Source organism: Habropoda laboriosa, unplaced genomic scaffold (genome assembly GCF_001263275.1).
Source record: "Habropoda laboriosa isolate 0110345459 unplaced genomic scaffold, ASM126327v1 scaffold291, whole genome shotgun sequence".
In the NCBI taxonomy this organism is placed as follows: Eukaryota; Metazoa; Arthropoda; class Insecta; order Hymenoptera; family Apidae; genus Habropoda; species Habropoda laboriosa.
The window spans coordinates 1574887-1598844 of NW_017100515.1; the positions used below are offsets into that span (position 1 = coordinate 1574887).

The 23958-nt window shown below is 41.0% G+C and overlaps 1 protein-coding gene across 1 annotated transcript in view; it reads right to left on the minus strand.

Annotated features, from left to right (window-relative positions):
• Window positions 1-2936: 2936 nt before the first annotated feature.
• The window catches only part of LOC108576501 (prolyl 4-hydroxylase subunit alpha-1-like), a 221164-nt gene continuing 200142 nt past the window's right edge, over window positions 2937-23958 (minus strand). The window contains exons 6-13 of the mRNA XM_017939510.1: window positions 16344-16666; window positions 10826-10993; window positions 9451-9623; window positions 7476-7742; window positions 4117-4341; window positions 3966-4031; window positions 3680-3845; window positions 2937-3598 (exon numbers count right to left, since the gene is read on the minus strand). Coding sequence (XP_017794999.1) covers window positions 3504-3598; window positions 3680-3845; window positions 3966-4031; window positions 4117-4341; window positions 7476-7742; window positions 9451-9623; window positions 10826-10993; window positions 16344-16666 — 1483 coding nt within the window. The 3' untranslated portion in view covers window positions 2937-3503. The remainder of the gene's footprint in view (window positions 3599-3679; window positions 3846-3965; window positions 4032-4116; window positions 4342-7475; window positions 7743-9450; window positions 9624-10825; window positions 10994-16343; window positions 16667-23958) is intronic.

Genomic DNA, 23958 nt, shown 5'->3' on the forward strand with positions numbered 1-23958 from the left:
CGTGGATGTAGGCCGACTCTATGTGATAAACAATTGGCAACCAAACGGTGGCTCGCTAAAGCGATATATTATGAAATTAAATTAATCACTCAATAAGTTTTAACGTTAGATTGTTTCCTCGATATGGTCATGGTGGTCATCAGTGACTGGAGTGCCTCAAATGTTTAGAATAATTAAAATAAAATAAATGTTGTCAACTAAAAATTTTGAACGTCATAGCTAGCTAGACATTATTTTCAATTGAAAAAAACAAATTATAAAGCATAATACTATAATCCTATGCTTAAAATTTATTTTCTTGTGGCCGCCTGACAGCAACCTGTAAATGTGGCGTGACAGTGAACGTGTTAATAAGTAAATGTTGTTCAAATTATGTCGTGTTTTATGTCGTTTTCATCAGAAAAATCTCATCAATATGTTAAGAAAAATTTCGGGATAAAAAAACGTAAAATTAAAAAAGTTGATATTTAAATCGCTTGGTTGCCTCGACTCACGTTTCATGCTTATCTTTTATTCGCTGTCCTTGCCTACGTTCGGCAAACTACAAAGGCGGGCGCGAGGCTCGAAAACGTAGTCCCTGACTCTACGAGTGGCAGGTTTAGCTTGCTTGCGGTCTGACACTTGTGGAGAATATACTGTAACTCGTTAGTTATCGACTTTAGCGAAAGTGGTTTCATTTTGTATTTTCTGTGTCTTCTATTTGCGGAGATATCGAGGCGAACTTGAACTTTTTAAATAGCACTGTGTGTTTCTTTTTTAAATTGAGTTGAGATATATTCGGTGACCTACAATGAAGTAACCTTTGACTTCAAGTTTCGTTGTCTATTGTTATTTATTCTACCTCTACTTTCCTCATTTTACTTTATTTTTCATGCTTTCTCACTGACACACCCTATGTAGCACTATTTAGGAAGATGGACGAACTTAACGTTAGTGAAATAGTTGATTGGTTAAATAAATAGAGAGGAAACTTTTGTATCACCCTGTATAACGCATCTTCCCATCGGTTACCGTGCGAAACAGCAACCAATAGCGTGCAACTCTACACTATGAATATATAAGTATTATTTACGAAGGTTACAGAGTTAGTTTTAGGCGGATTAAACATTCACCACCGATTGTTAGGGATTTGCAAACGTTTATTGCGTGACATTATCTTAGGGCTTACCGGTAGAACGATGCAACGATCGTTATAAACGAACTTAGGAGCTACGCAGGTTACGTAGGAAATACAGTGGCTTCCCGACACCGTAAATAATCGCAATAAACGAGCTACTTCAGCTCGTATGATCTAACAATGTTTCTTACGTGCGATAACAACGAATCGTAACAACTTTATTCGATCGAAATTTACATTAGCGATGTTCCTTCACTCGTGTAATCGTTCAGACGTCGATACGAATTAATTTTCATCGAATCTCGTTTATATTTCGCGCCAAAATTCGCTTCGAGCTTGTGGAAAATAAAGATTGCTTACCAATGACGAATTTGGCGCTATTGAAATACTGCCTCTGAAATTCCATTGCGTTCTTTACCTCTGTCGAATTTCTTGGAAAATAGCCCTTAGGTGTAGCGATACAACAGTACTTCAATATACCAATCATTGTCAATTATACAACTGTCACAGTAATATCACGTGCACTGTCAATCTTACACTTCGAACGTTAAAACTTTTAGAAAAACCGACAGACGAGGGACCGCGGTTTCACACACTTTTGAATCTTTCGATACTGAACAGTGTTGCACGATCTAATGCGCACCTTAACTTTACGCGCCAATTTTCAGCGAATGCAGCGATCTGATTGGCTGTCAGCTACTGCCGGTAAATAACCGACCAATCAGCGTGCGCGATCTGTGCGCAACGTTGCGCAGCCTGTCTCGACAGGTTTTCTTTAGTATTCAAGTTTCAGCTTTGCCGCGAGACGTGTGAATTAGTCGGTGCTACGGAAAATCGTGAAATTGGTGAAAATATCTAGCCGCGAGTGTTCATTTTATGCATATTGTTCGCATTAGTGGTTCTACATTACTTGCGTATAAGTTTTTCTCTACAAATCTTCGTAAAACATTAAAAAATTGAGTATAAAGTAATTTCGTCAAAACGCGCCATTTTTGCGTTCAATATTCGAGCCTAAAGTGTCAGGTTTCTTTTACTTAAGGCTGTAAAACATTTAAAAACGGGTTTAAAGACATGTTTCCAGTTCGTATAAGTACAAGTGTCGTCTGTACAATGTTATTCGCGATGTGGTTCCGACTGTTCGTGCTTAGGTATATCAGTGACTTTTACGTGAACATTAAGGTCGACAAGATAGAAGAACGGTTTCTGTATTTCACGCGCACACAAGGATTACTATTGAAGGGAAGGAGAGAAGGTGTGAAGAACGATGGCGGTATCTAAGGTAAGATACTAATCGATTACTTGACTTCTACTTTAATAATTTCGATAGATTCTTTTAATTCGACGATGATGGACATCGAAGCTCGCGAAATAACGTCTTATATGCTAAGGTCAAATATCACGATGCGGACAGACATACTTCCTCTGTTGATAAACTCTATTCTTCTTCCATTTTGTCATGCCTCCTTTCCAGTTTTATTTTCTTTTTCTTTTTGTTACTTTTTTTTTTTTTTACAAGCGATTCGTATACAAGACGAACGGTTTTTTCTAAGGAATCGTCGACATTTCTCGATTATATCGCTACTATTTACAAAAAGACCCGAACTAAGAGGGTTGAAATGTGTCATACAAGAAGGAACGATTAAAGATTTCGTTAGAATACTCTTTGATGAACACAGGAATGCTTCATTCCGCTTTTTCTTTCATTCTTATATGTTAGTTATATTTAATAAACGCGACGAGAATGTCTAGAATCTTGTGTTCGGTATATAACATATTTCGTTCATCGTACACGACCACAAGACTCTTCATTTTCCTCGGGGATAAACTAACGACTGGCCCAAACGTGCAACTCGTTATTGCTTGACATTCTAATGTATGCTACCGCCTAAAATGCTGTGTGCTTCTGTAAAAATTCTAGGGTCTAAGGATAGTATATTAATCGTAGATTCGAACGAACGATTTTTTTTCTTTCTCAAAAACTGCCCTCTTATTTTACCCTATACAATTTCTTCGAATTTTGTAATAAAACTGATAAAAAACGAGGGTGTTCTTTAGTTCCTTTGAATGTATATAATCAAACAGTGGCAGTTCCTTTTCTTTTTTTTTTTCTCGTCACGATTGCAATCGTTTAAAACCATGGGATTAAAGCCTTCGAAAGGGTCGCTTGACCTATACAAAAATCACATCATCGCCGTTCACGTTTCCGATTTCCACGAGTTAACCTCGCGATAGATACAACAATGTCCTTGTTCAGTATTTGCACTGTTTACAACGGCGTGAATGCGTCTCGCGAGTCGAGCGTTCTAGAGGTTGAACATTGATTCTGAAACATGTCTCTTTCTTATTTATTTTCACTAATGTCGAGCCGGGTATTGAATAGGTTACTTCAGTGCCTCACGTCAGCCTCGTCAGCCGTTTGATTCTCAAGAGTGCAGGGCCTGTGGAATTCTTGACCTCTCTCGTGTAGCCATTTGTTTGCAACTGAGATGAAATAAATAAATTGTACGTTGATTAGGATTAGCTTTTAGCTTTAGCGAGTCTTTAATGGTTCTTCTAATTTACCCCATTTTGAACCGGTTAGTACTGGACATGCCGCGTGCCTCGTTTTGAAATCTCCCTCCCCGTTTGGTTTGAGATTATACCAGAAGGCGGCGCTGCCTTTCCTGGGCCACAGGGAGATGTTAATGGCCGTAAAAACGGTACCACCTCCTTGTTCCACGTCGCTCATCTAAAATAAACACGTTAATTTTTATACATTTTTCCAAAAAAAAGTTTGACAATTTCTTGTTTTTGGAAAATGATATTAGAGATATTTGGCAAGCTTTCTGTATGCAAATGAAGTACTTACGTAATATAGAACTGTAGCAATACGGTTTCCAGTTCCTAGACTTTTGAACGCGTTTGTTTCTTCTTTCTGTAAACGTAAATTATCACTTGTATCAAGTATTCTCGATAGTTTAAAAGATCGAAGGGTGAAATAAGTTGAAATTCTAACTTACTCTGGCGAAATCAAAGTGTGGTTCATAATGACCACCGATACCGTAATTAACAACCTGCAATTCTTCCGCTGTATCGACTGTCATGCTCGTCATGTGCTCCACGCGTCTGCTAACCGCAGCCACGTGCTTGTGCTCGTGCTCTTGCAGCCAAGCGCTCTTACTAATCCTATAATTCGCTATCTCTAAGGCACCGGTTTTGTAGTTCTGCACCGTGGCACGTTTGAACTGTAATTAAAATTTTAAAAAATTGGAACAATATTAAACGTGATCATTTTTAGCGAAATTTATGTGAAACTTCATGGTAATTTCAATGAAGTATAGCTGGTGGAAACGATATAACGAGGTTGTAAATTAAAGCACCGAAGCAGGGTCAAACATCATTGGTGAATTAATTTACAGTATTAAACTTCTCTCACCTTTTCTCAATAGTAATTAATAATAATATTGGTAAAAATTAATTTACAGCTGTTAAAGATTAAGGCACAGGAATTTTTTTAAATATATTGCAAGAACCAATTCCAAGTATTCAATATCTCCCAATATTCTCAGATTGCAATTTTAATTATTTTCTTAAATTAAATCATATTGAAATTATATTTGAGTTTATGGCTACGCCCAGTATTTTTGTTGTTTAGGAATATCAGTTGATTAGTTGCATTTATAGCTTTTTCGAAATTCATTTTACTCGTACGAAAGTTCTCTCAGGAATACGACTGTTTCGCGTTTGCAAAGCAACTGTTTGACAGTAATATGATTTTGTATCCATTCGAGGGCAAGTCGCGATAGATAAACTCTTAGATAGTTGAGCGATGCTATCAGATAGTCACTCTCAGGCACACTTATCGTAACTCGTGATAGATTTACTCTCGAGAATAACTCGCGATAGGTTTACTCTCATCCAACTGATCGATACTCTCATACAGTCACTCTCAGACGCAGTGTCCCTTCGCGAGAAATACTCTCGAGAGTAACTCGCGATAGGTTTACTCTCAGAGAGTTGAGTGATGCTCTCCGACAGTCACTCTCCGACGTAGTGTCCCGCTCGCGAGATATACTCTCGAGAATAACTCGCGATAGGTTTACTCTCAGAGAGTTGAGTGATGCTCTCCGACGCAGTGTCTCCGCTCGCGACATGTACTCTCGAGAGTAACTCGTGATAGAGATTTACTCTCGAGAATAACTCGCGATAGGTTTACTCTCATCCAACTGATCGATACTCTCATACAGTCACTCTCAGACGCAGTGTCCCTTCGCGAGAAATACTCTCGAGAGCAACACGCGATAGGTTTACTCTCAGAGAGTTGAGTGATGCTCTCCGACAGTCACTCTCCGACGCAGTGTCTCCGCTCGCGAGATATACTCTCGAGAATAACTCGCGATAGGTTTACTCTCAGAGAGTTAAGTGATGCCCTCCGACAGTCACTCTCAAACGCAGCGTCCGCTCGCGAGATGTACTCTCGAGAATAACTCGCGATAGGTTTACTCTCAGAGAGTTGAGTGATGCTCTCCGACGCAGTGTCTCCGCTCGCGAGATGTACTCTCGAGAGTAACTCGTGATAGATTTACTCTCGAGAATAACTCGCGATAGGTTTACTCTCACGCAACTGATCGATACTCTCATACAGTCACTCTCAGACGCAGTGTCCCTTCGCGAGAAATACTCTCGAGAGTAACTCGTGATAGATTTACTCTCGAGAATAACTCGCGATAGGTTTACTCTCAGAGAGTTGAGTGATGCTCTCCGACGCAGTGTCTCCGCTCGCGAGATGTACTCTCGAGAGTAACTCGTGATAGAGATTTACTCTCGAGAATAACTCGCGATAGGTTTACTCTCACGCAATTGATCGATACTCTCAGACAGTCACTCTCAGATACAATGTCCACTCGCGAGAAATACTCTCGAGAGCAACTCGCCATACTTTCACTCTCAAATAAACATCTATCTCTATGTTTGTCCCAAAGTCCATACATCGACCCTTCCTCGCGTTTCTTATGTTCGGCACGAAAAAAATCTCTCGAATCTCACGCGATGTTATGAAGACAAGAGGTTTAGACCAAGCCTACGTCCAGGGTGACTCACCCCGAGGTTTATTCCGAAGCTAGCAGCGCTCGTACAGCGAGCAGAAATTCCACAGGACGATATGCCCTCAGTCAGTGTTTACGACGCTACCGAACGAGTGCCTCGACGAACGACGCTTATACGATCACATTCTCCTATAAAATTCAGTGCTCCCCTGAACACCGTATTTAGTTTCGATTATACGCAGATTTCCAATCGATTTACATAGTTAGCTTATTTAGCTTATTCGTTAGCATAGTTAGCATACTCGTTAGCAAATTACCGCTGCGTACAAGAAGAGGTTCACCGAATTCAAGTACACAACGAACAGCCCAACTTGGAAGAAAAATCAAGCTACCAGCGTTTCCCTGCGAGCTACGTAACTACAGCTTCACGGTATGTAAATACACGCGCGTGATTAGTGTAATTACGTAACACGTATATATCTATATATACGTACACAATGGAATAATCGAGCTAATTGAAAACGGAGGAGAGCCCACGCATTACTAATTAGATTATTTGCTACAATTCCGTTTTATTGCATCCTACGTTTATTTTTATCGTAATAAGACGCGTTATAGGTATAGTCCTATAGCTACGCAACAACAACAAATCAGTCTCTCGCTGTTTTTTCATATTCCATCCTTCTCTGGGGAAACATTCTTTCTCAGTAGACCTTCAAACATGAGATACTTCGTTTATTATTATTTTAACAGCAATATGTGGGGACTGAGAATACTGAGCTGGTTTTATAGTTAAAACACCTTATAAACAGGGTAATTCCGGGAGAGACGGACCAGGCAAGTATTTCCTACATTACATGGAACGCGTCGGTATTCTTTTGTTTCACGGAAAGCGATCGAGCGTGGCTCTCGGTGTTTTCTCTTCCATATCTGGCGGATAATGTAGGAAACACATGCCTGGTCCGTCTCTCCCGAAATAACCCTGTATGCTCATGCATTGGAAGAACACAAATACTTCAGTTTTTCTTTATTTTCATCTGCAAGGACAATCGGTGTCCCTAGTCCCCGCGTTGTTACTGCATATCAGGGGTGGCCAGCTACACTACCTTTGGAAGCCGCATTTCAAGAAGGAATATTCCAAAGAAATGAAATGAAATAATCACTTTTGGACACTGATCAGTTTTAGTTTACCACGCGTACATTTTATTTGCATAAGAGCCGTGCTATGGCCACCCCAGCTGTATATCGTTTCCACAAACTGTACACCCAATTTTTTCGTTCTTCTTCGACGAAGATTCAACTGTGAAAACGACATTTTTGGGAATATTAATTACCCTCGGTTGCGCCATTCTCTTGATTGTCTCGATCTCCTCGTCGTATATCACGTTATGATAGACGACTATCCTCGGGTCCAGATAGGCCTCCTCCTCTTTGAATGGCGCGATCTTGAGGAACGGAATTCCGCGATCTACGTACCGGCACTTGAGGTTTTTCTGCATTTTCCGGGGGATTTGCACCTCACCGCGGCACAACATCTCGTAACGCTCCCTCTCCGACATCTCCTCCCACGTCTTCACCTTCTCCTCGGCTACGGTGAAATGCTGAAGACAATAGACGTGGAGGATTAAGTATGAGTAGTGTATGAATCGACGACAGTAAAGAAACGATAAGGGGGATAAAAGTATGTGGCTTTCGGGTGTCTTTTTGAACTTTATTTCAACATCATATCGTCACCTTCATGTTCATTAGTTTTGAGAAAAACACATTCGAAGGTTTGTCACAAGTTTGAGCTCGTCCAAAGATCTTGATTGAGTCCGACTTGAGACATCCCTCCTTTTTTTTTACTTGCTCTACCTTGCCACCGTCCTGCTGAGGATTAATACCGTAGAAAAATGTTTTAATATAGGAGAAAGTATGGTGCAACTGGGTATCATTGATTTTCTGCAATAAGAGCTGTGAATTGTGGTTAAGTAAGAACGTATACTTAGAGGAGGACCTTAAGAGGAAGATTGCATTTCAATACCGAGGAGGAAGACAATACATTTCTTCGTGATTTTTACTTTGAAAGTATGTCAATATAAAAGCAGATATTTCTAAAAATTCGGTATTCAAATATTTTTCTTGGAAAATCTTATTTTTCGATTGTGCAACCTCCACTGTAAACTGGTGACGGTGTGTAGAGTGCTTTTTTACATTTCCTCGATCAATAAATTTCAATTCTTCAGTTATCTATATAGTTATAGTCTTAAGATGCTGATATTGAACGAAAATTACCCCGAAGATTATCTTTCTTTCCTCCACAATACCATTTACGTATTATAAAATAAATCTTCATATCCCAATATCATTTCTCCATTCAAAAAATTTTAATTACTAAGTCATCCAATTATATTCTGAAGATAATACAGAACGAGAATTATCCCGGAGATAATCTTTCTTTCCTCCATTGTACCACCTACGTAAAATAAATCTTCACATCCCAATATTATTTCCCTATTCAAAAAATTTTAATTACTGAGTCATCTAAGGTAATATAGAACGAGAATTACCCCGAAGATAATCTTTCTTTCCTCCACTGTACCATTTACGTAAAATAAATCTTCACATCCCAATATCATTTCCCTATTCAAAAAATTTTAATTACTGAGTCATCTAAGGTAATATAGAACGAGAATTATCCCGGAGATAATCTTTCTTTCCCCCACTATACCATCTACGTAAAATAAATCTTCACATCCCAATATCATTTCCCTATTCAAAAAATTTTAATTACTGAGTCGTCTAAGGTAATATAGAACGAGAATTATCCCGGAGATAATCTTTCTATTCCCCACTATACCATCTACGTAAAATAAATCTTCACATCCCAATATCATTTCCCTAATTAGAAAATTTTAATTATTGAGTCATCTAAGGTAATACAGAACGAGAATTACCCGGAAGATAATCTTTCTTTCCTCCATTGTACCACCTACGTAAAATAAATCTTCACATCCCAATATCCCCTATTCAAAAAATTTTAATTACCGAGTCATATAAGATTATACAGAACGAGAATTACCCCGAAAATAATCTCTTTCTCCCACTTCACCACCCACGTCCCGATAACAGCATAGATCTCCATAAACAGATCAGGTCAGTCGAAGAAAATCGACTCGTACCACCGTGTAACAGCCGATCTCAATGGAGATTCATCGATAGGGTGTTTCCCCATAAATGAATCATCCGGTACAGCAAAATCACACTCTAACCCACACCGTCGCGTAATACGAGAACTCTGGAGCGTTTCACGTAGCGTCATTATCTTACTTGCGCAGGAACAGCGGTGTCGTCCTGGCCGTCCTCGCCGCGTTTCTTCTTCGACTGGCTCGCCTTGCTCTGGATCTCCTTCTGGTAGTAAGCACGGTTGCCCAAAGCTCGCTCGTGGGTCGGTACCAGTTCTAGTAGCTCGTTCGTCATGCTTAATGCTCGCGCCACGTTCCCTGGTGAACAATGGGGAACAAATAAATTTCATCGTTGGAAATTCGAGCAACGCTATTTACACACTCCACTCTGCGCAGACGATATTAAATTCCTGTTGCAAAGTCCGACCTAAGTTTCTTGTTGTTTAACGAACCACTTCTGGTTTTATTGGACGATTTCGCCGTGCGAAAGGGGTTAACGTCATCATTTTCAAAGATCGAATTCAACAGTGAGAGAGAGAGAGATGGAATAAATGCGGTATAATACATTTGACGAAGTTTTAATGAAGCTTTAAACAAACTAACCGGTTGGAAGTTGGGTCGGTTCACTCGTGACGGAGAATTTGACGGCAATTAAATCTGCTTCTTTTACAAATACCTTTCACGCTGTTTCAAATTAATTTCACCAACGTTAAATCCCGAGTTTTCCAAGCTCCTCTTGTTGCTAATCGGCGAGTTTATTTGTACAGGATTATTCGTTTCGTGAAAGTTTTTATGCAGATTTTACCAGTTTCTTGATATTCGAATATTTGATAGAAAAATATTCATACGTGTAGGGGATTTATGTGAGGAGGGATAGTAAACTCGAACGGACTTTTGACTATGCTATATTTATTAATAGTTCATATCGCTACGCTAAGGATGTCGCTCAATCAATCGCTGGATTCATATTGCCTTTCGCTCCCTCGCATTCGCCCTAATGTCATCTTGCATACATGCACACTTTTCCGTAGAAGAAAACACACACGCACTCATGCACTCCTCGCCTGATTACTAAAACTAAACATTCGTTCAATATCTTTCGCGCTATCCCAAACACTCGACCTGGCACGCCGGTCCTTACCGCTCCGGTCATAGATCCTCACGCATTCACACAGACAACGCATTCATACAAACAACGCACTCACGCTCGGTCATCCCTACATACGTTTTTCTCCTTATTAGCAATTTGTCACAGCGAAGGGGTGAAAATCTTAGTGTAACATCTTGAAAATTATCAGAGACGAGTTTTAAATTTTTCAACGACAAAATTTGAGAAATAAAATGTGTTTTTTACCCTAATATTCGAGGGCGATTTTCACACCTTCAGTGTGGATCAGCGGCAATAAAAAGAGGACGTGTGAAATATTTTTTCGAGGACTGTTATACATATAAGTTTCGTCAATATCGGTAATTATCAGTTGGAGATTTCAGAGTGCTATCTTCTTTCGAAATATACGTACCCTGCATGTACGTAGAGAACGCCAAATATTCCAATATATCCGGCTTCGAGGTAGTGGTCGCGTTTTGTTCCTCCTGAAGGCGATCCATGGCTTCTTGCATCCACAGAACCGTGTGGTAGTAATCACGGTTGTGATAAGACTGTCGACCAAGCTCGAAACAATCGCTAGCTGCAGAAAATAGAAAAAAAGAACGATAACCAAAAAAGACCGAAAATCGTGGAACTTTAGTTAAATCAGTAAACAGTGCTTTCTACACAGTGCAAACATGCAATGTTGACAAAAATCTACGCAAAGCTTTTCATCAAGCTCTTTCTCTTGCAATTTCACCGTGTCCCAGAAAAATTCACCGGTTTGTCGAAATTTCACGGTTTTACATTATTTTCTCTCTCTCGAGAGAGAGAGAAAAGGAAGCAAAAATCCACGTCGGCAAGAGAATTTATTCCCGGCGATTTCGACTTATTTCTCCGTCGACTCGGAGTCATTCCGTTTCCTGATTGTCCCGTGACTCCATGCTCACCCTGTATAATTCATGACTCTATTATCATAATTACATTCGTAATAACAGCGGTGGATGGTTGGAAAATCTGAAAGTTAAAATTGAAAAAAAAAGAGAGAGCGAACTGTGCTTCCTTCCTCAGATTTTTCACAGATCGAACGGAGATCTCGAACTTTGTGTAGACGTACCTTGAAATTAATTTCTCTTCTATTTTTCTCTCTTTTTTAAATATAAAATTTGCCGGATCGATTACTCTCTATCTACCTTGAAATTAATCTCTCTTCTTTTGAATACAACATTTGTCGGGTCGGATTAATCTCAATCTGGACGTTTCCGGGGAATTGCAGAATTTTGTCGCGGTCGTTCGAACGGGTTTTTCCGAATTAGAAATTTGATCACATAACTGAATAAGGGAGTTGCGCTCGCTGGAACGAGGTGTGGGATAAAAAGCGGGAAAGATAGGCGAGAGGTTTACGCGACTATAACGAAGTTCGAAATTGAATCGTAAAGGAGGTGAATCGCGAACGGTGTTTCCTTCTTCTGGAATCGTTTATGGGCTCGCATAAAGCGCGGAGTTACTCGTTTATAATTTAATCTAGCTACGGGAAATTCCCTCTTTTCTCTGTGTTTCCTTGTGTTCCGAACATTTTCACCGAATCACTCGGATTGAATTAGTCTTAACGCCTGCTGCGCGGCTAATTGAGTCTGACGTGAATCGACTCCGCGAGTGGTGGAGTTTAAGTTTTCGCTCGGGGGTTCGTTAAATTCGACAAACTAACGGTAATATAAATTATACGCCTCTTTTTAAATTTCGTCAATTTGAAGAAAAGGTACGATACTGATAAATATTATTTTATAGTCTTCACGATGTGGCCTGTATTTCGAGTTACTATCGAGAGACGAAACCATTGATTCAAACGAGCACAGTGCAGTAGTGCACGCGTAAGCGCTCGCATTTTTGCACACTTAAGCGTCCGTCGCTGTCCCCAGCAATCCTTGGAAACGGGACTTTGGAGTGGAGTCCGACTGACACTCGATATATCGGTATCCCACTCAGGCTCGTCTCCTCTCTTTCCTTAGTTAAATTCGCAGAAGTCGCCGTTCAGTCCCGACTGCGGACGCTTATGTGTGCACTACTGTAATTCGACATCGACTCCTGAACGTGAACAACTGACACTCGATATATCGGTATCCCACTCAGGCTCATCCCCTCTCTTTTCTTTTGTTATATTTATTAACCCTTTCGCGACTAGCGCCGGTTATATCCGGCATCCACTAAATGCTTCACACTGGCTAACGCCGGTTATATCCGGCATCCACTAAGCGCATCGCATTGGCTCGCGCCTCGACAACTCAAAGTGAAGATTTATTTTAAAATACAGAACAAGGCCTCGACAACATTCCCTTTATCCAGTACACCCTTAAGTCCTCTGTTGTTCCAACGAAATCCTCTAAGATTTGAAAAAACGCGGGACACTCTTAACGCGTACGGGTTAGTGGCGTACCGATGGCTAGTTCCGCCGTCGCGAAAGGGTTAAAGCTGCTGACGTTTTTCTGCGAACTTTTGTGTAACTTGCAATGCATAGTGATTCCAAACTTTTGGCCGGTAGTGTATGTCAAGGGGTTAAAAACAGCCAAACACAGAACCGAACTTAACTCGGTTCACACTCGTCGCAAACAGCCTCCCTTACTTTCCAAAAGAAAATCTCTCTGAAAAACCGAATTGTAAAAAAAAGGCTGAAAGAAGGAAGAGAACGTAAGAGCAGAGGATCATTCTCCATTAGCCATTCAATATTCATCGAACTCCCCGCGGTGGGTTCTAAATGATGCAGGAAAACGGTGGTTGTCTGGTGTCGAGGAAAAAATCACTTCGTTGTCGCGGTAAGAAGCGAAAGCTCCCCTAATACCTTCCGGTGAACGGAAGGTAGAAAGAAACGTCAGATGTGGCGAATTTGGTCCGGAAACGAGGACAGGTTGCTGATAAAGGAGATCGCGTAAATTATTCATGTCGGCGATCGTTAAGTACAGGTAACATCGGGGGGCCAATATTCCTGTCGATTCGCTCGCGTATTTCCCCTCCTCCTCCTCCTGTCCCTTCGAATAAATAATTCACCACGGAAGAAGGGACCAAGCTTTTCGCTACTCCACACTCCTTCTTTTTCCTCCGACCTTTTTATCCGCCCTGCCTCCGGACTAATGCGATAACGAGGCGTGGATGGTCCGTAATGAATCATTTAGACCCGCAATGTCCGACCTTTCGGGGCATTCGAGTGTTTTATTAGCCGGGAATAGATTGCTCTCGATCGACTGTGAGAAGTTTCTTTTTCAATTTGAACGGCGGGTAAATTTGGTCCTGGTGTAGAATTCGCTCTTTACGTTTCGACCGGGGCGATTGGAAAGCTGTTTGCTCCGGGTAAATGTTTGTTAATTGTCGTTGCTTTTACAGAATTAATTCTTTATCAGCCGGAGAATGGACACGTGGATTATTGTATTTATCGGATTCGGTTGGAAAATTCTGTGTAACCAACGGGTTGAGGACTGCGCAAATGAAGATATATGGTTGCGAAGTGAAACTGGGTTGTCACAGTGGTGAAACTGAATTTCATTTCATTTATTCTCTATTGATCAGTTTAATTGGAGACGCGCTTAAATTTTTGAAGGATGAATTTACGAGGATGAGGGTGGAATTTAGTTAGTTTATTCTCTTTCTTAGCAGAGCGGTGGAAAGTTGTGAAATTTTTGAAATCTCGATTTTTCAAATTTTTCCAAGAGACACACTTTAGCTACGATTCACAGTCACAGGGACATTTCTAAGCCAATCAAGTCCCATTAGAGTTACAAATTACCTCGCTAATTACGTCTCAACTTGCAGCAATCTCAGAAACTGAATCCTCAAAAATTCCAAGCTAATTCTTCCGTCGACGTCAGACCGCAAACTCTCCTTCTATCGTTCGAAACGCTAGTTTTAGAAACCTCGCGGCTAACTTGGCCAATCCTCGCCGCAACGAACATAATCACGGGGCCTAATTTCGCCGAGGCGAACATTCGTTCCGCGAGAGTTAACATCGCAGGGAAAACGAGACTTTAATGAATAACTTTTCTTCCCCTCACTTTTCGCCGGAGTTTTGGTTCACGTGGGCGCGTTTTCACCACGTACACTTTTATCGCTCCTCCGTGAAATTCCGCGTTGCAAACGAAAGATCCCCCTCCCCGTCGCTCCGCTCCACTTCGCGAGCTCTTTTCGGCTGCGTCGGATAAAACGGCCGCCACGTTTATTCGGAATCGCGCTTGTAAAGCAAACCGCGTTTTCAAAAATTCTCCGTGCGTCGCGCCGCGGGGAAAAACTTCAGCCGATCTTTTCTCCTCGGACTTGAAAGCGTGCAGGCAGGCGGCCGGGTTTTCCCGTGGAACGCGGTTTCGCGAGAAAGATGTCGCGATGAGAGCACCGGAGTAAGAAATCGGGCGGCCTGAATGTGAACGGGTCTTTTGAAAGATTGGTAATTTTTGAAACGGTATGAAAGGATCGCGGGCGATGAATGAAATTGCCTCCAACCTCGAAGAGGAGCTTTGAGTTCTATCTTGATAAGCAACGCGATCTACGAGTCATGAAATTCTTATCAATATTTCATCCACCTAGAATTCGTTCGACAAACGCTGATAGTAATCTACTTTGTATGGGTATGTTTGAAAAAGTGTGCAATATAGGGTAAAGTAGCTCAATACGAGACCCCAGCATATCTCCGTTACAGAACTCTCGAATGTCGCAGCGATGCTGTTTTGTTTCGTAATTAACCGCGTTAATTATCAAATCTGATTGAAATCAACCAATACGAGACCCCAGCATATCTCCGTTACAGAACTCTCGAATGTCCAAGCGATGCTGTTTTGTTTCGTAATTAACCGCGTTAATTATCAAATCTGATTGAAATCAATCGAGCGTCTTCAACAAGCATATTTGTGCAACACGTTGCAGAAAGTTTTTCAAGTGGTTCGATTAAATTGCAAATACCTCGAAAATAGCAAGTTTCTAATCATTTTCACAAATACCGTTGTATAGTGCACGCAACGGAGTTTAAGGCTTAAATAACGAAGACTTAGTAGCTATCGTGTGATCCTCGGAAGTTCCTATTATAAGAAGAGCCTCCCAATTTTGGTTTAGCGTACAAAGTGTTACCGGCGAGCCCGCGAAGTCTGCGGTGCTGAAGAAACAGATTTAATATGCCCAATGTGTGAAAAAGGATTCTCATATTAGGAACTCATTTTTGAAATCTGCGTATCTGCATAATTTTCCTTTTCATTTTATTACGAAGGAACAGAATTTTCTTTGCCGTACATTCCAGTACCTTACAAAAGAATTTTGATAAAAGTGTCCTTAGTCGACAGTCATGACTTCTTTAAGAAATGGGTCTCATATTAGGCAACTTTATCCTACTTTTTACTACATTTAACCTCTTCAGGAACGATTTTTTTAAAGTTGCAAGAAATTATCTCATTTTTTATACGGTTCTATTTTATTCATTTTAAGTCCATGGCAACTGAACTACTTTTCTTGTCAGGAGATTGTATTACACGAATTGCAAATGGGTTATGGAAAGAAATAGCCTTTAAACTTTGTAATATGCTATTTATTACTCGGAGGAAACGTCTTTACTCTATTGAATCTTCTAAAGGGCTGTTTCTGGGCGCCCAAAAAGAAAGCCGGGGTCCCATTATACCTACGAACTGTTTACTTTATGGACACTTCTTAGTGCCTTTGTTTAAAATAACGCGGAGACATTTTTGTCCTCGCTTGATTATATCCACAGGGTGTTGTTAGAAATAATCCAACGGATATTTATGTTCACTATGTTCTCCTATTTTCTCTATCAAAAACACTGAAATTTTCAAAAAACCCAAACACACACGTGCCAGTGTTTCTAAAGAGCTTAAGAGACTTTCCACGCGATAAAGAATTCGTCAAAGAACCCGCTCGTTTCTGAATAAAAGCCAAGACGAAAAAAGCGTACATGCGTGTATACGAACCGCTTAATCCTGTGCTGTACTGGACCCCGTTGAGCACGCCCCTGGCGACCTGTGCGGTCTCGAGTTTGTACGTGTCCTGGAGCCTCATCAAGGCGACAGCCGCGCCATTAAGGTCCTCGTCAGTTGGGAATTTAAGGTCGCTCCTCGAGTTGGTGATATTCGCGACGAAAGACTTGCCCACGTCCTGGGTGATCAGCTCTTCCACACGTTTCCAGTCAGTGGTCAGTCGTTTCACCAGCAGATAAGCGTTGATTGGATTCGACAGGTATTGCTGAATGTTTCGCGACGCCTCCTCGTGCTCCCTCGCGTAATCCTCCACGTTTCTGAAACAACACGGACAAACTTTTTTCCTTCTCTCTCTCTCTCTACTTTCAGGTAAAACTACTTCTCCGTCCTCTCCTTCTTCCCTTCCCTCCCGGCTACACGTTCTTCTCGCGGTACTCGAAGGATTTCGTTTTCGGTAGTTCGAATGGAGAAGCATGAATAAATTCGGTTCGAGGAAAAGTTTACACGGTGATTCTTTGTGTAGATTTTCCGAGAGGCTTTTTCGTAGTTTCGTCAAGTTTCCGGGATTTAGTTTCGCCCGGTGAAGTTTGTTTCTCGGTGTCTCGACGGGGAATATAGTTTCGATCATTTTATGCCGAGACGTGTCTTCGTGATCGATGTGTGAAGGGTGTTCATGAAATTTGGGTAAAAATTTGCTTGGATTTTCTTGGACGTTTAACTCGAGATTTTAGCTGTATACAAATATACGGAGACACTATTCAAGAATCGGACGTACCTTTTATTTTTTAAATTTGCTTGAATTTTCGATCGTGATTTTCTTCGACGTTCGACTTGAAAATTTCAGCTTCACAAAAAGTGTGTCTAATCTTTGCCGTTCAAGAATTGAATTATTCGTATTTGCCTTTTCAAAGTCGGAAACAAGAAATTCAAGACACGTACCTACACAGTAGAAAATAAGTTATTCGATTCTCAGATGATGCAGACTTATGGACCACCTAGTAGTTCATTTACACGACGAGGTACGGAAAATAGAAGTTTCTCTGTCGTCAATGTTTCCATAAGGAATTTTCAAGATCTGAAGGAAAAATTTTAAGACACATACCTAGCAGAAAATAAGTTATTCATTTCTCAAATGGACCACCCAGTAGTTGGCTAAGTAATTCACCAAGTGCTTAGAAATTTTCGCAGTCTCGGCTGATCACAATTAAGTCGACGTCCCGAACGCGATGCTTAATTAACGCGATCGCGTGCAGCAGATTTCTGCCCGGGCTCCAGGTGATTACCCTTTAATGAATTTAGGAAATTCAATCCACGCGCCAACGAATCCACCGAAACGGCCTCGTGGACGTTTTTTAATTTAATCAGTTTTCCTTTCTTCGTCCCCCTTCTCCACCCTTTCCACCCAGCACCCCGTTTCACCGTGATTCAGCAGATGTCCACCGTGATTCAAGGAGCGTCTACTTGCCCCTTCCTCCCTCCCGTTGTCATTTTTCCGCGATCACGGTTTAAACAACGAGCCGTTTGAACGCGCGCCATTTAGCCGCGCTACTTTTCGCCGAGGGAAAGGCGAGAGAGGCGGAATTTCGCGCGCTGTTTAATTGATCGCGCGTTAGGTAAACAGCGGCGCGTGAAACACCGTGTTTTGCGCGAGCGCGGCGAATTTTTCCCTTTGTTGCAGCGACGCCGGATGAAAAATAGGGAAACGTGGGTGAAACGCGTATTTAGGAAAAATAAAAGAAGAGAGATCGCGATTTTTATTATAGAATGCACGAAAATTGCCACGTCGAAGGGAGGATCGAGACTCGAGGCAGCCAGTGCTGAGCGTCCCGTTGCTCGGGTATAGGAGGCATTGTTAAGAAGATAGACTTCTAGCTTTTCCAGTAATTTAACTTGCGAACTTTAACGGCAAGAAAGTTCCCGCGTTGGAAAATCCTCGCGAGCGAGCTCGACGATAACTTTCCTCCTCGATCAGCAACTTTCCCCGCTAAAAAAAATGTTCAACTCTACCTTGCAGCCACGACTGATCACGAAATATAATCAGAATCTACCTTCTTTCCGTTCTTGAAGCGATCGTTTCTTACAACTGAAAATTCTATATTCCGGAAATAGATTAATAAAGAAAAGAAAAAGTATAACGTAGATTGATAAATTTGATATCTTTAGTAAAACCTCGATCATTCCAGCTGCAACAACCTAATATATGTATACTTGGTAACACGTGAGCATACTTCACTTCAAATGCCTGCATCTTCGGTATTTCTACGAATTTCGGTCGAAATTTTGGGCAAAAATATTTCGACCCATCGAACATTGAAAATACTTCTCGGATACCTAGGTGTACACTTACATCTCCGATTAATAGAAGACATACTAGTCGCCCTGAAGCGACGTCCATAGTCGAAACAATTTAGCTGGTTCCGCGATCGCGTTTTCCAACAAAGCAGGATGCTGATCCCCGCGACCCTTTTCCCACACAAACCCCTTCCACTTCTGTTTCCGGGGGTTTAAAGGGAAACACAAAGGACTTGGCAAGATGACGAGGGAATTATTCAGTCCTGTTCTCTCTATTTTGCCTGGGCACCGCGCAATAGGCAATAACTGCCTGCCGTAGATAACGACCGACCACCCTGTCTCCTCTTCCATCCCTGGAGGGACAGAGATAATTCGCGAAGATCGTCGGAGCGCGCGCGGAAAAGCCAACGGGGAGACTGCGACTACCCCTTCCTGACGTAATAATACGTCACGCGATGGGAGAGACGCGTGGCTCGCATGCTGATTCCAACGGGGGCCTCGATTAATTTCCTCTCGACCTTTCTTCCTCTATTTTTTCGTCGCTTTCCTTCTTTTTGGATTTTCGCGGGAAGACTCGAATTTCTTACGCGTACCGCTGCCTCGTTGGAGGTTCCTTTATCTCAGCGCGTTCTCTCGTCCGAGTGTACACTTAGGTGACGCTTTCTTGGGTCAAAAAAGACCCAAGCACGCCAGATGAACGATATAGACAGTGAATTTTAACAGAATAAGAAGTTAGTGGGTCGAAAAAGACCCGGAGGCTTCACTAGGATTACAGAATCTCTCGGCTACTCCTTCTTTTGTGTTACGCATTGCAATATCGAAGAGTTGAGATACGGAACAAATGAAAATTACTTCACACACATCGTGAATACACCAAAACGCAGAAAACTTTTCACTTCGGTAGATTGAAACCAGTCCCGAATGAGCCTCTAGCTCCTCACCGCAGCTGTAAACTACAAAACCTTCCAAAAAAAAAAAAAAAAAAAAAAAAAAAAAAACAAAAAAAAAAAAAAAAAAAAAAAAGAAACAAAACAGAAGAAAATTAACCAAAGTACAGATAAGATCCCTGTCGCGAGAGTGGAACTCTCGAAGAATAAGACAAGAGGGAAGGGACAAAGGAAGATTAGGAAGAGTCCCTAAGCCCCGAGGGAGAGACGAGGCTTGAAAAAAGGGGTGTCCAGGAGGAGAAAGAGAATTTGTAAAAAAGCAACTGCACGACGGAGAGGGAAGGAGTCAGATGGACGATAGGGTGGGACAATTTCATTTCGAGAGCCACAATGTATTCCCGGATCGGAGATCCCTGGCGGCGATCGAGAGAGGGAGAGAGAGTTGGTCTCCGTGCGTTTTCTTTCGTTTTATCCGGTCGTTCAACCCCGAGATTGAGAACGGTAGAACGGCGCGGAAGAGCCATTTGCGTGATCGGTTCGGCTGAGATAACGAGGGGAACGCTCATGCAAATGCGATCGAAATGGAAACTCGGCCGAAACACCGGCCAGGAGCTTTATCGCGACTTTAATTCCACGTAATTCGTACATGGGTACGCGATGATGCACCCTCCTCGCGCTGATTGATCGACCGGAACACGACACTACCGAAAATCGGAGTTATCGGACCCTCGTTTTTAACGCCTTCGAGGATTATTTAGCGGTGATTTGGTCTTGATTTTTTCGGGTGGTTTGAGAAGGAATTTGTCGAATTTTTGGGGAGGTAGTATCGGGTCTATTGAGTTTTCAATTTTGGCGCGCTGGGAAAGAGGCTCGTCGCTGATTTACCAAATTTTTGCCCTTTTTTTACCTTTTCTCTCAGTGATAGAAATCTACTTCTCTGCTCTTCAGAATTTTTACCAAATTTTTGCCTTTTCCCTATCTTTCTTCTCAGTGATAGAAATTTGCCTTTCTGCTCTTCAGAATTCTCACAAAATTTTTGCCTATCTATCGAGTTTTTAATTTCACTGCGCTGTAAAAGAGGTTGCTCGTCATTGATTTACCAAATTTTTGCCTATCTATCGAGTTTTTAATTTCACTGCGCTGTAAAAGAGGTTGCTCGTCAATGATTTACCAAATTTTTGCCTTTTTCCTATCTTTCTTCTCAGTGATAGAAATCTACTTCTCTGCTCTTCAGAATTTTTACCAAATTTTTGCCTTTTCCCTATCTTCCTTCTCAGTAACAGAAATTTACTTCTCTGCTCTTCAGAATTCTCACCAAATTTTTGCCTATTTATCGAGTTTTTAATTTCGCTGCGCTGTAAAAGAGGTTGCTCGTCACTGATTTATCAAATTTTTGCCTTTTTCCTATCTTTCTTCTCAGTGATTGAAATCTACTTCTCTGCTCTTCAGAATTTTTACCAAATTTTTGCCTTTTCCCTATCTTCCTTCTCAGTAACAGAAATTTACTTCTCTGCTCTTCAGAATTCTCACCAAATTTTTGCCTATCTATCGAGTTTTTAATTTCGCTGCGCTGTAAAAGAGGTTGCTCGTCAATGATTTACCAAATTTTTGCCTTTTTCCTATCTTTCTTCTCAGTGATTGAAATCTACTTCTCTGCTCTTCAGAATTTTTACCAAATTTTTGCCTTTTCCCTATCTTTCTTCTCAGTGACAGAAATTTGCCTTTCTGCTCTTCAGAATTCTCACAAAATTTTTGCCTATCTATCGAGTTTTTAATTTCGCTGCACTGTAAAAGAGGTTGCTCGTCATTGATTTACCAAATTTTTGCCTTTTTCCTATCTTTCTTCTCAGTGATAGAAATCTACGTTTCTGTTCTTCAGAATTTTTACCAAATTTTTGCCTATCTATCGAGTTTTTAATTTCGCTGCGCTGTAAAAGAGGTTGCTCGTCAATGATTTACCAAATTTTTGCCTTTTTCCTATCTTTCTTCTCAGTGATTGAAATCTACTTCTCTGCTCTTCAGAATTTTTACCAAATTTTTGCCTTTTCCCTATCTTCCTTCTCAGTGACAGAAATTTACTTCTCTGCTCTTCAGAATTCTCACCAAATTTTTGCCTATCTATCGAGTTTTTAATTTCGCTGCGCTGTAAAAGAGGTTGCTCGTCATTGATTTACCAAATTTTTGCCTTTTTCCTATCTTTCTTCTCAGTGACAGAACTTTACTTCTCTGCTCTTCAGAATTCTCACCAAACTTTTGCCTTTTCCCTATCTTTCTTCTCAGCGATAGAAATCTACGTTTCTACGAATTTCTGCTCGACCTTTACAATTTTCTTCGCGATTCCCACAAACTGTAATCTTTTCAAAATTTTTTGCACACGTCATCTAGTGAACTAATATTTCTAACTTCTCGAAAAGAAAGTCAAGTCGTTTGGCCCAATTTTAAGAAAGTTATTCCGTTTTATAGGGTGGCCAAACACTTATGCACGGTAGTGTATATTACGTCGAAAATTATTGCAAATTTAAAAAATTTATTCAAGCCGTCGTATTGTGCACGAAAAATAATGAAACTTTGTCCTCTTCTATTCGTCCCACAAATTTGCCATTTGCGAGAGAAACGCTGGAAATTATACGAGGGTAAACACCTTTATATTTTTTCTGATATACGATACTAATACTTTGGAACGACAGTGTAGAAAAGTTGGCGTAATTGTTTGCACATTCCACGGACGAATTTGTCAAATCGATGTTCCATTATAATTCGATGTTGCGGAAAGTTGGCTATTAGCCGCGGTGTTAGCGGCTGCGCCATTAAAATTCCCCGGCGAAATTTTCAATCGCCCCGAAGACGCGTTAAGACCGATGAATAATTCCATCCAGTGGCCGGACGATGCAAATCGAGCGTGTCAAACATTAAAACACCGCTCGTTAGGACTCTCTTTTCCTCCTCCGATAATGTATCTCGGGAAAGTTGAAATTAGTTCCTGGGAAAATATCCCGTGAGAAAGGGGACTCTGTTGCGTGGCAAGGATAAGTAAGCGGGAAATGAAATTGAAAGGGTGCGTTTCAAGTTGCGAGACTTGGCTAACGCTTTCTCTCTGGAAAATTCTGCGGTAAACAGGAAAAAATTCGGATCGAAGAGGAAAATTTTGTAGCGCCCCTCTGTCTGGGAATTTCTGCGGAAATATCCGCTCTTGGAATAGGAGGAATTTTAGATTACAAAATTTGAGAAATTTCTAAGGAAAATCGCGAAGAATTTTCATCGCTAGAAGAAAAAGAAAAATTTTAAAAATTCGAAGCATCTCAGACTGAAAAATTTTACGAAAATATTCACTTTTAAAATTGGAGAAATTGCAAAGTAGATAATTTTAGAAATTTCTAAGGAAAATCGCGAAGAATTTTCATCGCCAGAAGAAAAAGAAAAATTTTAAAAATTCGAAGCATCTCAGACTGAAAAATTTTACGAAAATATTCACTTTTAAAATTGGAGAAATTGCAAAGTAGATAATTTTAGAAATTTCTAAGGAAAATCGCGAAGAATTTTCATCGCTAGAAGAAAAAGAAAAATTTTAAAAATTCGAAGCATCTCAGACTGAAAAATTTTACGAAAATATTCACATTCTCCACAGAAAAGAAAAATATTCCCTTTCAGTAAACCAGGACGAATCCGAGAGTGAAGAAATTGAAGAAAATTCCGCAGAAAGCCCTAAAAAATGCACGACCGGAGGAAGAGAAAAGGAGATACATAGAAACAGAAACAAAGAATGGAGAAAAGAGTCGCAAGGGGTAAGCTTAACGGTGGTTACGATTCTAATTAAGACACGACTTCCGGTCGTTTCCTCTGCGAGAGGAAAGGGGCGACGAGAAAGCGTGGGAAGGTGGGTGAAAACCGCAGGCTGGCCAACACGACACGACGTCTCCTTATGGGGCGTCCTGGAACGTCTCCACGGAGTTGTCCCGCGGCTCGTTCGGCCTGATGGAAGCAATTAAAATAATGGCGAGCCTTTCGACCTGACGCTGCAACGTCGGCTCGTGCTCACCTTCGTGTAATCGAACCGGAACCTGGTAATTTCGCTCTGTGTTCTTTTCTACGGGATTCTACTTCCCTTCCTCTTTTTTTTTCTCTCTCTCTTCACTGGTGTAAACCAGGTCTCTGATTTTTATCCTGTCAATTAGACTTCGGGGTTCGGAAATTGAATAGATATTCATTTCTACAGCTGTGGGAGGAAAAGTTTGCGAAGCACCTGAATCAATTTTTCTCCGACTGATGAATAGGGAAATTTTTTCTTCCCTGATTTTTATCCTGTCAATTAGACTTCGGGGTTTGGAAATTGAATAGATATTCATTTCTACAGCTGTGGGAGGAAAAGTTTGCGAAGCAGCTGAATCAATTTTTCTCCGACTGATGAATAGGGAAATTTTTTCTTTTTAGTA